This window comes from Sceloporus undulatus, chromosome 2 (assembly GCF_019175285.1).
Source record: "Sceloporus undulatus isolate JIND9_A2432 ecotype Alabama chromosome 2, SceUnd_v1.1, whole genome shotgun sequence".
Lineage (NCBI taxonomy): Eukaryota > Metazoa > Chordata > Lepidosauria > Squamata > Phrynosomatidae > Sceloporus > Sceloporus undulatus.
Genome location: NC_056523.1, coordinates 257,993,098 through 258,007,903, shown reverse-complemented (window position 1 = coordinate 258,007,903; position 14,806 = coordinate 257,993,098). Strand labels below are relative to the sequence as shown.

At 38.8% G+C, this 14,806-nt stretch overlaps 1 protein-coding gene and 1 long non-coding RNA gene across 2 annotated transcripts in view; both read left to right on the top strand.

The window, feature by feature from the left end:
* SPTLC1 (serine palmitoyltransferase long chain base subunit 1) overlaps window positions 1-13,556 on the top strand; it is a 29,717-nt gene extending 16,161 nt beyond the window's left edge. Inside the window, exons 7-12 of the mRNA XM_042451392.1 lie at window positions 5,708-5,837; window positions 6,275-6,364; window positions 6,969-7,076; window positions 8,314-8,409; window positions 9,685-9,781; window positions 13,348-13,556. Of these exons, the coding sequence (XP_042307326.1) occupies window positions 5,708-5,837; window positions 6,275-6,364; window positions 6,969-7,076; window positions 8,314-8,409; window positions 9,685-9,781; window positions 13,348-13,406 (580 nt within the window). The 3' untranslated portion in view covers window positions 13,407-13,556. The remainder of the gene's footprint in view (window positions 1-5,707; window positions 5,838-6,274; window positions 6,365-6,968; window positions 7,077-8,313; window positions 8,410-9,684; window positions 9,782-13,347) is intronic.
* A 275-nt stretch (window positions 13,557-13,831) lies between these two features.
* LOC121922241 overlaps window positions 13,832-14,806 on the top strand; it is a 13,757-nt gene continuing 12,782 nt past the window's right edge. The window contains exon 1 of the long non-coding RNA XR_006102124.1: window positions 13,832-13,847. This is a non-coding gene — a long non-coding RNA (uncharacterized LOC121922241). The remainder of the gene's footprint in view (window positions 13,848-14,806) is intronic.

Genomic DNA, 14,806 nt, shown 5'->3' with positions numbered 1-14,806 from the left:
CTTTGAGCACAAACAAAAGACATACAGGTGTATGGTTTCAATCTTTAGGGAAGTGATTTTAAAATTGCTCTCAAGGGCAGTTATGACCATATGTTCATTCAAACAGGCACCGGGTGCCTCTGAATCCAAAGGTGCATGCAGAAATGGGCATATGATCTGAGTTGTACAATAAAATCAATAGGAACCATTGCCTCAGTTATAGTAGTGCTTTTTCTAGTTATTAGAAAAGTCCTGTAAATTGTTGCCAGCTACTGGGCAACACCTATGTCCAGCCCAGTTGTCAATGGTATTTCTATATATGATTTTGTACCTTGGAAAGAACCTTTGAGGGAAATGTTTCTTATATGTACAGTATGTGTTAACTAGCATTGAAAGGATTCTGTTAACCATTTTAGTGAATATATATATTATCAGATCTTTATCTTGATTTAAAAGCCAATTTTTAATGGTTAAGTGAGGCAGTTTGATATGTTAACTACTGTAGTAGTGCCTCAGTTTATCTTGAGGAAAGGTAGGAATGGTGATTCTCTCTTTTAGAAAATCATAATGCACAATTTTCAGGAGGAATTTCAGTTATACATGACTTAACATTGCGTTTTTGATCTTGTTAGTTTCAACATTGTATCCTGATAACATTTTAAGTGCATGTTCAAGTACTGTTTTACACACTTACGGAATGCTTTTAACGTGACTGCTTGCTTTTAACAATCAATTGCTGCTTCAAAATAAACTTTTTAAAATTACTAACAGCTGTTCAAATGCTTTGTCAGTATCCATAAATTATAGCGAAGCAAAGAGATGCAATTGACAAAAGCAGTTAGAACGAATTCACTTAATGTTAAACAAAAATCTCATCTAGAGCAGTCTGGCTCAGCTGCTTATGCCTGAACTAATTGATACAACCTCAGACCTATGCATGTCTGTTAGTAATAAGTCCTAATGAGGTTAATAAGATGTACTACTAAGTAAATGTGGATAGAAGTGAAGGCTAAGTAGGAGGTGGGGCCCTTGTTGTGCATTTACTAAGTGATTGGCTAGGAATTACTAGGCATGAGTAATTTATCCTTCTCAATGCTCGGGATTTCAATCCTACCATTACTTTTTAAAAAAATCCTCAAGATGATAAACTGAAAATACAAATAACTTTAAAACAATCAATAAAACAACAGCAGAGCAGATTTATACCTGCGGTTAAAAGATCAAAAACAGTACAAAAACAGAAGCAATCAAAGATCTAGCTAAAGAAATGATACATTAAAATATCCACTTAAAAAAAGGAATGTCTTGGCGATTCTTCAAAAGGCAAGCAGCAATTCAATCAAAATAACTTTTTTTCCTGAACAATATTGTGCTGTCTCAGCACTGCTACTGAAAATGTTCTTTCCTTCCTGTCCACATAGGATATTTCAGACAGTGGATAGGACACGGAGTAAAGCCTGAAGTCAATCAGTGAAGTCACTACACAGTTGTAGCACTATGATTCTCCTTTAATTACCATGGCAACGTCCTGTAGAATCTTGGGGTTTGCAGTTCGAGGAGGTAATAGAGCTTTCTGGCTGTGAATTATAAATACCCCTTGCTGAACTGCAAATCCTTGAATTCAATAGGATGTTGCCATGACAGTTCAAGTGGAATCGTAACGCTATAATTGTGCAGTGTAGGAGACCTCAAGGGCATGAATGACCACAGGCAGGTCTGGCTTCTAACAAACTAAAATAGCTGCAATATTGAGTAAAACCAGTAAAAGATAGTCCTTATTATTAGTATTATAATAACCTTCATCTCCTACAAAACTGATTGATTAAGATACTGTTTTTATTTCCTCACATCAGAAGAAGGAAATGAGAGGGAGATATATAATCACCAGTATGCAGGAGAAACCTCCCTCTCATTTCCATCTTTTGATCTCCAAGCACTCACCAAGCAGTTCTGTGTAGATGTAGCATGGGAGATTATTATCGTCGTTGTTGTTGTTGTTTGTTTATATAGTGCCATAAATTTGCATGGCACTTTACAGGCATCATCAAAACAGCATCTAACCTGCCAATGGCATATAATCTAGAAGTCATAAAATATAAACTATGCAAATTTAAGGAAGTTATGAAGTTAAAATACAAACTGTAAAAACAATTAATACATATAGTCAAACATAAAATTATAAAACAATATTAAAATATAGTTCCAAATGCTTTAGAGAACAAGAAAGTCTTTAATTCAGATTTATAACTAGCAAGAGAAGAAATAGTCTGCAGATGTTCAGGGAGACAGTTCCAGGAGTATGGTGCAGCAAGTGAAAAAGGTCAAAGCTGAGCCAAGGAAGAAGACACCCTTGGCTGGGTAAGAAGCCCCGAGGTCCTGGATCTCAAATCTCAAACAGGATGGTGAGATGAAATAAGGACTGACAGATAAGGGGAAGCTAGGTTGTGTAAAGCTTTTAATATTAAGAGAAGAAGCTTGTACCAATCCCTAAAAGGAATGGGTAGCCAGTGAAGAGATGCCAGAAGTGCAGTGACATGATCAAAGCGACGGGCTAAAAAGATAATCCTAGCAGCAGAATGTGGATTGAAAATCAAGGGACTAAGGTGGGACATTGGGAGCCCCGTCAAAAGAAGATTGCAGTGGTCAAGGTGGGAGATAACTAGGGCATGAACTAAGGTCTTAGCAGAAGAAGCTGGTAGAAAAAGTCTAATTTTAGCAATATTATAAAGAAAAAAATCAGCATGACCTGGCTACGGATTGAATCTGAGGAGTGAATGACAAAGAAGAATAAAAAATAAAGCCAAGGCTACGTGCTTCCTTCACAGGATGACTGAGAACATTATTGACCATGTTAGAAAATGTATATTGAAAAGTAGGTTTTGGAGGCAAAATGAATAGTTCTGTCTCAGCCATGTTAAATTGTAGATGCCAATGAAGCATCCATGATGAGATGGCTGGGAAACATGATGTTCAATATCCAAAGAAAATTCTGGAGTAGAAAATTGTAACTACGTATCAATATAAAGATGATATTGAAAACCATATGAACTGATAAGATTATCAAGAGATAAGGTGTATAAAGAAAATAACAACGGGCTCAAAACAGAGCCCTGTGGAACCCCAACCAACAGAGGAAAAGGAGAAGATACTTGATATCCGGCTACCACAGCAATTGACTGATTTGAAAGATATGATCTGAACAAACTATGGACTAAATCAGTAAATCCTAGGTTCTGAAGCAAATCTGACAAAAGACCATGATCGACTTTGCCGAAAGCTGCAGATAGCTCAAGGAGAATGAGAACTAGGCCTGAAGCAGATCATCTGTAATTTTTGTGACAGCCATCTCCGTGGAGTGTAGAGCGCTACATCCAGATTGAAAAGGATCTGTGATGGGATTATTAGAGAGAAACTCCTGACAGTGTACGTAAACAGCACGTTCCAAGATTTTAGAAAAGGCAACAGTGAGGCAGGACGATAGCTTAGGGAAGACGGATCGAGTGAGAGGGATTGAGAATTGGAGAGACAGTAGGATGTTTGAGGAAATAAACCAGTAGAAAGAGAGAGAGAGAGAGTAATAATATGAAGATGAGATCAATCCATCTAGTACTGAGACATTCATTTTACTGTTTTATGAGAGCCAATGGCCTTTTACAGACTGCCAAAATAAAGCTGCTTCGGGTCTCTTTGGAGGTATGCTATTTAAATGATGCATGGGTCCTAAGAGTCCGGAGGTCGTGCCAAAGCCACACTCCATTCCTAAGCACTGGATTGCAGCTTTGGTGCAGCTTCCGGATTCTTAGGATGCATGCATCATTTAAACAGCATACCTCCAAAGAGACCCGAAGCAGCTTTATTTTGGCAGTCTGTAACAGGCCAAAATATTCATTATCTTTTTTAAGATTCTCCAGATGTAGTGAACATTTCAAAAGACCTTTATTAGAGCTCTCTGATTTTTAGTATTTTATATGCTCATGTGTAAGTCTAGAAATTTTAGTCAAAAAATTGACCCCAAAAATCTGAGTCGACTTATCCACGGGTCAATGTAAGTACTGTACTTTAACTCTCATTATAAAAGGAGCCCTGCTGAAAAACAAGAGTGTAATCTCCCCTGGAATAACTGACACACACACACACACACACTTTGCTTTCTCATCCATCCTTTAGTGTGAGCATGAACAATTATGAATGCTGAAATTTTGTCAATTCCTTGACATTGTTGTCCTTTATTTCATCATTTACATCATTTGTTACATGCCCCTAAGTTTTACCCTTGACTTACCCACAAGTCATATCAAAATCCATAATTTTGGCCCCAAAATCTGCCCTCAATTTACATCGTTTTATAGTGGCATATATACTGTACATTAGGCCCTTGGTATCCACTGGGGTTTGATCTAGGAACCCTTGTGGATACCAAAATCCATGGGTGCTCACGTACCATTATAGACAGTGGTATAGTAAAGTGGTGTCCCCTGACAAAATCAAGGTTTGCTTTTTGGATTTTTTTTTTAAATTCAAGCTGTGAATGGTTGAATCTGTGGATGCAGCATCCATGGATATGGAGGGCCAACTGTATATATTCTGCTCTGTTTCTATTGGTATTTTCTAGTTACTCTCACCTGATTTTTAATTGTTCTGTTTCCTTTTTGGTATGTTTGCATTGCCTGTTTTAAGTGAATTTTAAATTTTCAAACCATTTTGGTGTTTATTTGAATGGGAAATGTGATACAGAAGCCATGTAGTTAATAGCAATTCCAGTAAACATAGGGGCAGGGGAAGTTAGTGTCATAATTGTTCAGTCCATATATACTGGCTACATTCAATTATATTGGTCAGTTACTGTATATGTTCATGAATAAGTCTAGAAATTTTAGTCAAAATTTGGTTCCATCAATCTGAGTCAACCTGTCCATGGACCAATGTAAGTACTGTACTTTCACTCTCATAAAAATAGAAACCATCTCCTGGTGAAACACAAAGATGTAATCTGTCTTGGAAGCACCAACCCCCTCTGCTCTTTCATCCATCCATCCTTCAGTGTGAACACAAACAGTTATGCCTCCTGCAGTTTTGTAAACTCTTTGGCAATGTCTTTCTTTGCTTCATCCTTTAGATCCTTTGTTACATGACCCTAATTCTCTTGACTAATCCACGGGTCATATCAAAATCCATAATTTTGGCCCCCAAACCTGCCCTCGACTTATACATGAGATCAACTTATAGTTGAGTATATATGGTATGTTTTCTCATAATGTGATTAAAACTCTGGCTCATACATTCCAACTTCCCCTCTTCTCTTGTGCAGCCATGAGTATAACTTTAGAAGTTTTTGCTTTCTTTAACCACCTGCAGTTAAGTTACATGAAGAGCTGGGCAAACTATGGTTAGTGTTTATTTAATGAAACAATTCTTTTGAAACTGGCTTGTTTCAGTAAATCATAGTTAACTTGAATCATAGGGTTTGGACATATTTCTGAACTACTCATTGTGGCAGTATCAGGATCATGATTGCTATAGCTCATTAATGTGGTGATAAACTATAGTTTATTGTTGAACTCAAATGTAGTTTTGATTGTCCATAAGTCTGTGGTTGGGGTGAGATGGCTTGCATGGACAAAGAAACTTTTTAAAACAGCTGCATATTAAGTACATTGTGGGAAAAGATCACCTTCAAAAAGGCAGCTCAAATTGAGAACAAACTGACAGAACTCTTGTTTATTTACAGTGATGAATCAGTCTGCTTTGCTATTCAGAAAGGCTTACAGGCATCCAGAAGTAACATTAAGTTTTTTAAACATAATGATATGGCTGACCTTGAACATCTACTAAAAGAACAAGAGATTGAAGATCAAAAGGTACAGTTTCTTTGAAGAAACCAGTGTGTAATAGATTGTATTTTTTTAATAAGGAAATTATTTGAATGGCTTCATTGCTCATTATTTTCTTCTAAGCTACTTTGAAAATTGAATGTTGAAATACATTTGGCTACTGTGTTTCATTACTGTGATTGTAATGTTTGGGAAGCAGTAGTGAAATAAGTTAACAAACTAGATGTAGTTTGCCAACTTTCATCTGCTGAAAAAGTTTAAAATAAAATAGGTGAAATTGAAAACCATGTTATCACTGATACAGTTACAGTGTAAAAATAATAAATTTCTTCATTTTCTTTCACTGAAAAGTGGTAACAGTTACTTTTGTACAACATCTCTATTGACAGAATCTGTGTCGAACGCATGAAGGTGGTATAACATAACAAGACCAAATGTTTCCTTTGCAAACTGTTTCTTTACAGAATCCTCGAAAAGCTCGGGTAACACGAAGATTTATTGTGGTAGAAGGTTTGTTTGTTAACACTGGAGATATTTGTCCTCTTCCAGAACTGGTAAGTAGGTAATTCTGACTTTATATATCTACAATTTGTTGTTTTGTTGTGTGCCTTCAAGTTGTTTCCAACTTATGACTACCCTAAGATGGCCATATTACTGGGTTTTTCTGGCAAAATTTTGTTCAAAAGAGGTTTTAATAGTATTAAAACTAGGCAAAAATTCTGTTCCTGAGAAGGTACAAAAATATATTGTATGAGAGTGCTCAGAAGCATCTTTTCCTACCTTTTCTCAAATTTTATGAAGAGCATCAATGCTGTAAAATCAGGACTATTAAAAATATTCTTATATTCATACGATATCACATCATTATTTTAAACTGCAAATGCACAGGTACCTTGAGTACTGCTGCACACCTGATCACAGGAAAATTGGCTTGAGTGATAAAATGGCTCTGGAAGATAATCAGTGTTTTACCAAGCCAGTCTGACAGAAGGTTATATCCAGTGACTATCCAGTATAAATATATTCAGATACTTAATACATAACATGACTGTTTGGGGCTAATTGCTGTGATCTGGCAATCTGTGCAAGGTTCCTTTTCCAGAGCATTCAGTAATCTTGTATTTTCTTGTGTGTTTTCCAAATTGAAATTATCTGCAGGTGAAGTTAAAATACAAATACAAAGTGAGATTATTTTTGGAAGAAAGTCTGTCCTTTGGAGTATTGGGAGAACATGGGCGAGGAGTTACAGAACATTTTGGAATAAATGTGAGTGACATTTTTCAGCGAAAATAGATTATTGTGCCAGGCATGTGGTAGCAAAAAGCAAATTCTTGTATACACTGTCTTTGTCGATAGCAGTGACTTTGGCAGCCACTGAAATGCACATATAAAATGTGTATAAAATACACATATAAAATCAAAGATAATAATTATCAGCTTCTCTTAGAAACAGCAATGTATAGGTGTTTACAAAACTAAAGCAGGGATAGGAAACCTCAGGCCCTGAATCTGGTCCCCTCTGTTTCTAATCTTGACCTTTTAGGTAGCCACAAATTGGTGGTTTCCTTACTTTCTTTTGGGCTTTTCCCATTCTGAAATGTTGAAATACCTGTTCTAATGTTTTAACACCTGTACTAACACAAGGAGCCTTATGCTGAATATGCTGGATTTTTGGCCTCTCCCCTTTGCCCCTCACATCACTAGAATGTGGTCCCTGAATTTGGTTCTTGAGCTGAGTTTCCCAACCCTTTGTGTAAACCATGTTTCAGAACTCAGTATTTGCTTAAGTGACTTATTGCATGTGCCATATTGCTTTTCTGTTAATTGCATAGGCAGCCTTCAAATTCATCAGTTTGTGTGATGTCAAAGGCTTTCATGGCCGGCATCCTTAGTTTTTTGTGGGTTTTTCGGGCTATGTGGCCATGTTCTAGCAGAGTTTCTTCCTGACGTTTCGCCAGCATCTGTGGCTGGCATCTTTAGAGAATGTTTGCCTGGAAAGGACTTGGCTATATATATTGTGTGACCTGGAAAGGCAGGAGTGATTTGCATGTACTATATTGTTGGTTGCCACACTGCTTTGCATGGAAGAAAAGTGCTTTACGTCTTCTCTTGAATCTTGGGTAATTTGTTCCCTCCTAATTATTCTGAAAGGCTCATCTTGTACACTACAGTACAATACCGCTTGGGTGAAATGCATGAACTAAATGCATTTCAGAGTAGAATGGAGAACAGCTTCACATACATTTCATTCCAGATCTTTATGGCTAGAAAGAAGGTACTTTAAATGAAGTGGTGATTGCTAATGACAGTGTGTACTTATGTCTTCTCTCTCTTGACTTATTCTTATATGTAATTCTCTAGATAAATGTAAAGATTCATATACTTTTTTAAAAAAACTGTATGCATCTAAATACTTTGGGAGGCAGCTTTACCTTTCTTACATCTGTATGGCTGGCTACCAAATCTTTTCTAACTCTCGGCCATTGTTTTTTATGTGCAATAGATTGATGATATTGATCTTATAAGTGCAAATATGGAAAATGCTCTGGCATCTATTGGAGGATTTTGCTGTGGGCGATCCTTTGTTGTTGACCATCAGGTGGGTGTAGAATCCTAAAATGAAAGCTTTACCTTGCTATGGAGTTAAATTACAGTAGTAATCTGTAACCAATTATTATTATTATTATTATTATTATTATTATTATTATTATTATTATTATTATTAACCTTTATTTATAAAGCGCTGTAAATTTACACAGTACATACAATCTTTTTAATTGGACGGTTCCCTGCCCTCAGGCTTACAATCTAAAAAGACATGACACAAAGGGAGTGGTGGTGGGGAAGGGGCCTCTCTAGTAGGATAATACATATAAAATACATAGCAATACAGGAAATGATTCAATAAAACAGACAACAAAAGAACAACAAGGGTCAGGGAGTATATCCTGTCACTCTTCCTAACACTGGTGATAATTGAATGCAATATACTCTTCATTTTATCAAGTAAGATCTCCATCACTCAGGAGACAGTCCCAGGAGGATAGTGCCTCAACATTTATTGCTCGGGGAGATGGTTGGGGAGTTGGTGCTATCATGGTATACAGAGGCTTTTAATGTTTTGCCCCATTATGCCTGAATTCCCTGGAGTCTGTACATGGGAAGCAGTTCGCCCAGTAGGGTGTGATGAGAAGAAGTGTATTAGAAGAACTAGAAGAAATGATTTTGGCATAGGGGAAAAACTTCAAAACTGTTTTCTCTTGGTTTCATAGCTAGAGTTATTGTAGGCATAGGGCTATTAAGACTGAAGATGTCTTAAAGCATGTAAGACAGACAGCTTTGATGGTTCGCAGTATGTTCTCCTGTTGCAGTGCCAGCACTCAAGCTCATTGTGCTACTGTAAATCCAAAGAAATATGAATTGTAAAATGAATCATATTGGCCTGTTACAGAGAGGCCAAAATAAAGCTGCTTCGAGTCACTTTGGAGGTATGGTATTTCAATGATGTATGCATCCTACGAGTCCAAAAGCCGCACCAAAGCCACGCTCCGGTCCTAAGCGCTGGAGTGCAGCTTTGGTGTGGCTTTTGGACTCTTAGGACGCAAGTATCATTGAAATACCATACCTCCAAAGTGACTCGAAGCAGCTTTATTTTGGCCTGTCTGTAACAGGCCATTGTATTCCTTGGCGGGTAAGTTTCTGATCCAACAAGCCATAGCATATATACACAGACATTGTCAAGGTGGACATAGAATCAGCTTTGAAGTAATTAGATCTTGGGACTAGGGGAACTAAACATTTATATAAATTCACCTTGTTCACTGTATAAGAGATTCTGGCAGGTTTGCTCATGTTTTACTGTATTTCCTTTCAGAGATTGTCAGGTCAGGGTTACTGCTTTTCAGCCTCCTTGCCTCCCCTATTAGCTGCTGCTGCCATAGAGGGCCTCAATATCATGGAAGAAAATTCAGGTATCATTCTTCAGAATTTCCTTTACATATATTTCAAGCAATACAAAAGTAACTGAGATGAGTAAAAATCCGTATCTTGTCATTGACATACTACATAAATTCTGCAAAGGATTGGACTGGCAATTCACATTTGATACTGTTCAAAATAATTTTGTCTGAATTTATGTGGAAAGACGCTTGCAGACAGTACCAGATTGCTCAGCATGACAAAATCCCAAAAAGACATCTAAGATACTTCCCCCACACTAGATAATTGGGCAGCAAGTGGCAGGTGTTTCACAGTGTGCAAAAATAATGACCACAATCAAACCTTTTACCATTTTAGTCACCCTCCTCTGGATATATTCCAGCTTGCCAATATGGTTTCCAGAACTAGACACAGTATTCCAAGTGAGGTCTGACCAAAGCAGAATAGAATGGTGCTATTACTTCCCAACACCCTGTACAGTATACTCCTATTGATGCAGCTTAGAATCGCATTGGCATTTTTAGCTGCTGCATCACACTATTAATTCATGTTGAGTTGAAAGTTCTTTAGACATCCATCCTGGTTTCTTTAGGCACCTCCCATTTTTTCCCTCCTCACTGGAATTGTTTGAAATTGTGTCTTCATTATCTCATTTTTAAGAAATTTGCATCCATCGCAAACTTCCTTCTCATTTGGGATCACACTATTTCCCTAAAATCAGCTTTGTTAAAGACTAGAATGTGTATCTAGCTATGTTTGGCTTCTCATTTCCACTGTACAGTAAAACAAACTCCAGGAGAACATGATCACTCCTGCCTAAGGCCCCCACCATTTCCACCCCAGTAACCAGGTCAATGTTGGTTAGGATCAGATCTAAAATTGTTGCCTCTTCCAACTTCTGGATAAGGAAATTGTCTGCAATACAAATGAGGAATTTGTTGTATCTTATATGCTTGGCAGAGTTTGACTTCCAACAAATATCAGGATAGTTGAAATTTCCCATTACTATTACAGTGTTTCTTTGTGACTGCTTGGTTATCTGTTCCAGGAAGACATAATCCAAGACCTTGTTCTGGCCTGGAGGTCTGTAGACTCCCACAAAGACATCTTGGTTTCTCTCCCCATTAATGTTACCCAGATTCTCTCAACCTGGTTTACAGGATAAACGTCATGAATCTCTTCAAAGATGTAAACATCCTTGACATAATTCTGCTACTTCTCCTTTCCTACTTAGCCTATTTTTCAGAAATAGGTTATACCCCTCTATTACTATATTCTGATCATGCGAATTATCCCACCAGGTTTCAGTGATGCCTGTTACACTGTATTTGCTTTCTTGTGTTAAGAGTTCCATGTTCATCTTGTTTATTTCCCATGCTCTGTGTATTAGTGTAGAGACATCCAAGACAATAGGTCAGTGTTCTTAGCTGCTTATTCAAGACTTTTTTCCTCCCACTGTTGAGTTCTTGTATTGTTTTCCCATTTCCCACTATAGCTTTCAGGCATACTTATTTCCCACACTTGATGAATTCCTGCCCTCAAGAATGCTATCGTCCTCCCCTACATAACTCAATTTAAAGACCTTCTGCTCAGGTTTGTAAGACTCCTAGCAAAAAACCTTTCTGCCAACTGCTGTGAGGTTCAGCAAGTTCAACTTCGTGAAACCACAGACCATGGTCCAAGATGCCACATTGTTCCTGGAGACACCATGTGCCAAGCCAGATGTTCACCTCCACTATTTTTTTGGATCATGTTCTTTAACTGGGAGGAAAGATGAAATGATAGCTTATGCATCTTTCAGCTTCCAACCCAGAGCCTCATAATTCCTTGTGATACTCTGAAGGCTATGCCTTGCAGTGTTGTTGGTACCCATACGGAATACGGGGCTTGTCAAGTGGGCTTGTTGCATCTAGTCAGCCTTTCTGTTACATCATGGATTTTTGGAGACAGTATGCCTATCAAGACATCCCGTCATGCCTGCAAACCAATGCTTCTGTTCCCCTCAGCAGAAAATCCCCCACTACTACCACATGTCTGCTCTAAGATTGTCAGGCCATTCCATGTGCTGAATCTTCTGAGGTCATCTGCACGTTCTTTGAGGACCAACACTGCTATTCTTGTTCCTGTTGCTTGACATCACTGATAAGGGAAGAGCTGAAATTGATTCTGTAGCTGCAGACTTACAGAATGATCCCTGCTCTTTCTTCTTTAATGTGTTACAATCATCCAAATGTCTACTCCTGTGTTTGGGAACTGATTACCTCCACAGAGACATCCCTTGTGTGTTCCTCATCCAGGACAGTCTGCTTTGCTCTGTCCAAGAAAACCTCATTCTCCCTATTTTGCTGATGGGGATGAAGAGTACATATTCAGGCTTCAAGTTTCTGGACCTTCTCTTCCAACAGGGCAACCAACTTGTACTTCCTGTAGGTGTAGTCACCCACATCCACCGGCAAAAGCACAAGCATACCACAGCTATTGCATGTGAGAGCAGCAACTTCCTCGCTGCTCATATTCAGTAGGCTATGTGTGTGTGTTGGGGGCTTGTGTGCCTTTCTGACTTAGGGTGACCCTATCACGGGTTTCTTGGTCAGATTTATTCAGAATGGATTTGCTCTTGTCTTCCTCTGAGGCTAAGAGAATGTGACTTTCCCAAGGCCACCCAGTGGGTTTCCTTGCCAAGCAGGGATTCTGTGGCTCTCACCAGATACATAGAATTGCATTATAGAAATCTGAGATGACCGCACCTGAAATATATTTTACAGTTTGGCTGCCATATGGATTAAGCCTGTGCTGGATGGAGTTACACTCTCCAGAAAAACACAGTTTGGATGCATTCCTGGATTCAGTGTTGAATATAGATGCTAAGGATTCAACAGTTGCTAGGAGTGCATTTTCACAATTAAAACTATCGTGCCAATTGTTTCTTTTCCTTTGGATGTCTGATTTGGCCATGGTGACGCATATCTTAGATACATCCCGTTTGTATTACTGCCACATGCTCTGTGTGACTGCCTTTGAAGAGTGTTCAGAAGCTTCATCTGGTCCAATGAGCTGTAGCCAAATTGTTAACAGGAGCTGCGTACAGGGAACACGTAACTCTTTGTTACAATAACTCCATTGGCTGCCAGTCTGTTTCCAGGCACAATTCATGGTCCTAATTATGACTTATAAAGCTATATACAGCTCATGTCCAGGCTATCTGAAAGACTATCTTCCCATATGTAAAAGGCAGTTTTCTCAATCCCACCACCCTCATAGGCACATCTGGTGGGAATGCAGGGCAGAGCTTTTTCTGTGGCTGCTCCTACACTCTAAAAGGACAGTGTGGGTAGTAGTAATGGCAAATCATGTCATTGCTGACATGCTTCTGTAACCACCCCTTCTTTTCAAACCTATCTGTCATTTGTTCTCTGTAGCTGAATCTGAAGCCTGCATGTTTGTTCAGATGAAAGCCAATAGGGCTCCCACCCCTATCTGTTTCCCTTATGACCTGTGACAATCTGGGAAAACTCCAGGACTAGACCTAAATAGCTCCTGAAATTACTTTCAGCTTAGATACTAAAACTGAAACGTATTTTTTTTCTTTTCTCCCTAGGCATTTTTCAGGTTTTACAACAAAAATGTAAGCAAATGCACAAAGCTTTGCAAGGGTAAGTGCTCTATGACTTCTAAATGACTTCTAAAGAGTGCACAGTCGTGCACAATTGTGCAAACATTAGAATAAGCTGTAATATTGTTTGAGCCACTTCTGAAATACACCTCTTCCCATTTATTTATTTGTTGCATTGATATGCCTCCCTTTTCCCAGCCCTGATCTGGCCTTTCGAGGCTGAGAAAAGGAGCCGCAAAAAAAGGCTCCTTTTTGCACCCTCCAAAGGTGCCATAGCCACAGCAGCATACATCGGCAGAGCTCCTTCAGCGTTGCATCGTACAGACGCAGTGTCGGAGGAGTGCCATGATGCCATGTGGAGTGGTGCACAGCATCATGGTGCCCTTGGAATGGAGTCAGAGAGTGTGTCATCTGGAGGTGACGCCCTGACTCTGTCCCCAGGCTGGCCTTTCAGGCCGGTCTGTACAGGGGAAATTGTAGATTATGTAAGATTTCCTTTTGAGAATGCTAGAATATTACCATTGAAGGATATGATGTACTAATTTATCAACCATGTCTTCTTGAATTGCTTTAGGAGCTGAAGTTAAATGACATTGAAAAGTAGCAACAGGGCACAACACTTAACTACAGTTGATCACTTTTTAATGAGGCATTTCAAAGGCATCCTAAGTATGAGCATGCGAGAGCAGAACCCAGATGCCAGATCTGCTGTGTGATCTTGTGCTCTGACAGCATTGCTACAAAACACAACTATCCAACGGTAGCTGAATTGATCTGTGGGAATTGAGAACTAGGCTATATGCTTCCTAGCCAGATTTCACTTGCAGGGATAGGAAGGAAACAGACACAAAGTTTCTGTATTTGAAATATTGAAGGAACAGTCAAAGTATGTTTCTACTGTGTGACTTTTCTGAATTTGGAGATCAAATTTACTCTTAAATGCCAGGTAAATGTGAATTCAGACATTATTGAAATCAGAGTTTCAATGCACCCTGTAATGCTAGTGTACAACACAGTTCATCTCATTTTCTCTATTCCAAATTACTGCATACCACCAGTGAACTAAATTTTTGCATTGACTCAGGACATTATCACACATGGCTTTTAAACCACTATTACAGTTGGAAATAGCGCCTTCGGCAATATTTATGACACAACCCATCTCCATTTCATTGCTGACTTGCCCTCAAAAGCATGTTGCAGCACGCCTTGTCACGACAGGGAATACCATCAGTAAGGCCTTACAGACTGCCAAATAAAGCTGCTTCGGGTCTCTTTGGAGGTATGCTGTTTAAATGATGCATGCATTCTAAGAATCCGGAAGCTGCACCAAAGCTGCACTCCAGTGCTTAGGATGGAGTGTGGCTTTGGCACGACCTCTGGACTCTTAGGACCCATGCATCATTTAAATAGCAAACTCCAAAGAGAACCCGAGCAGCGTTAT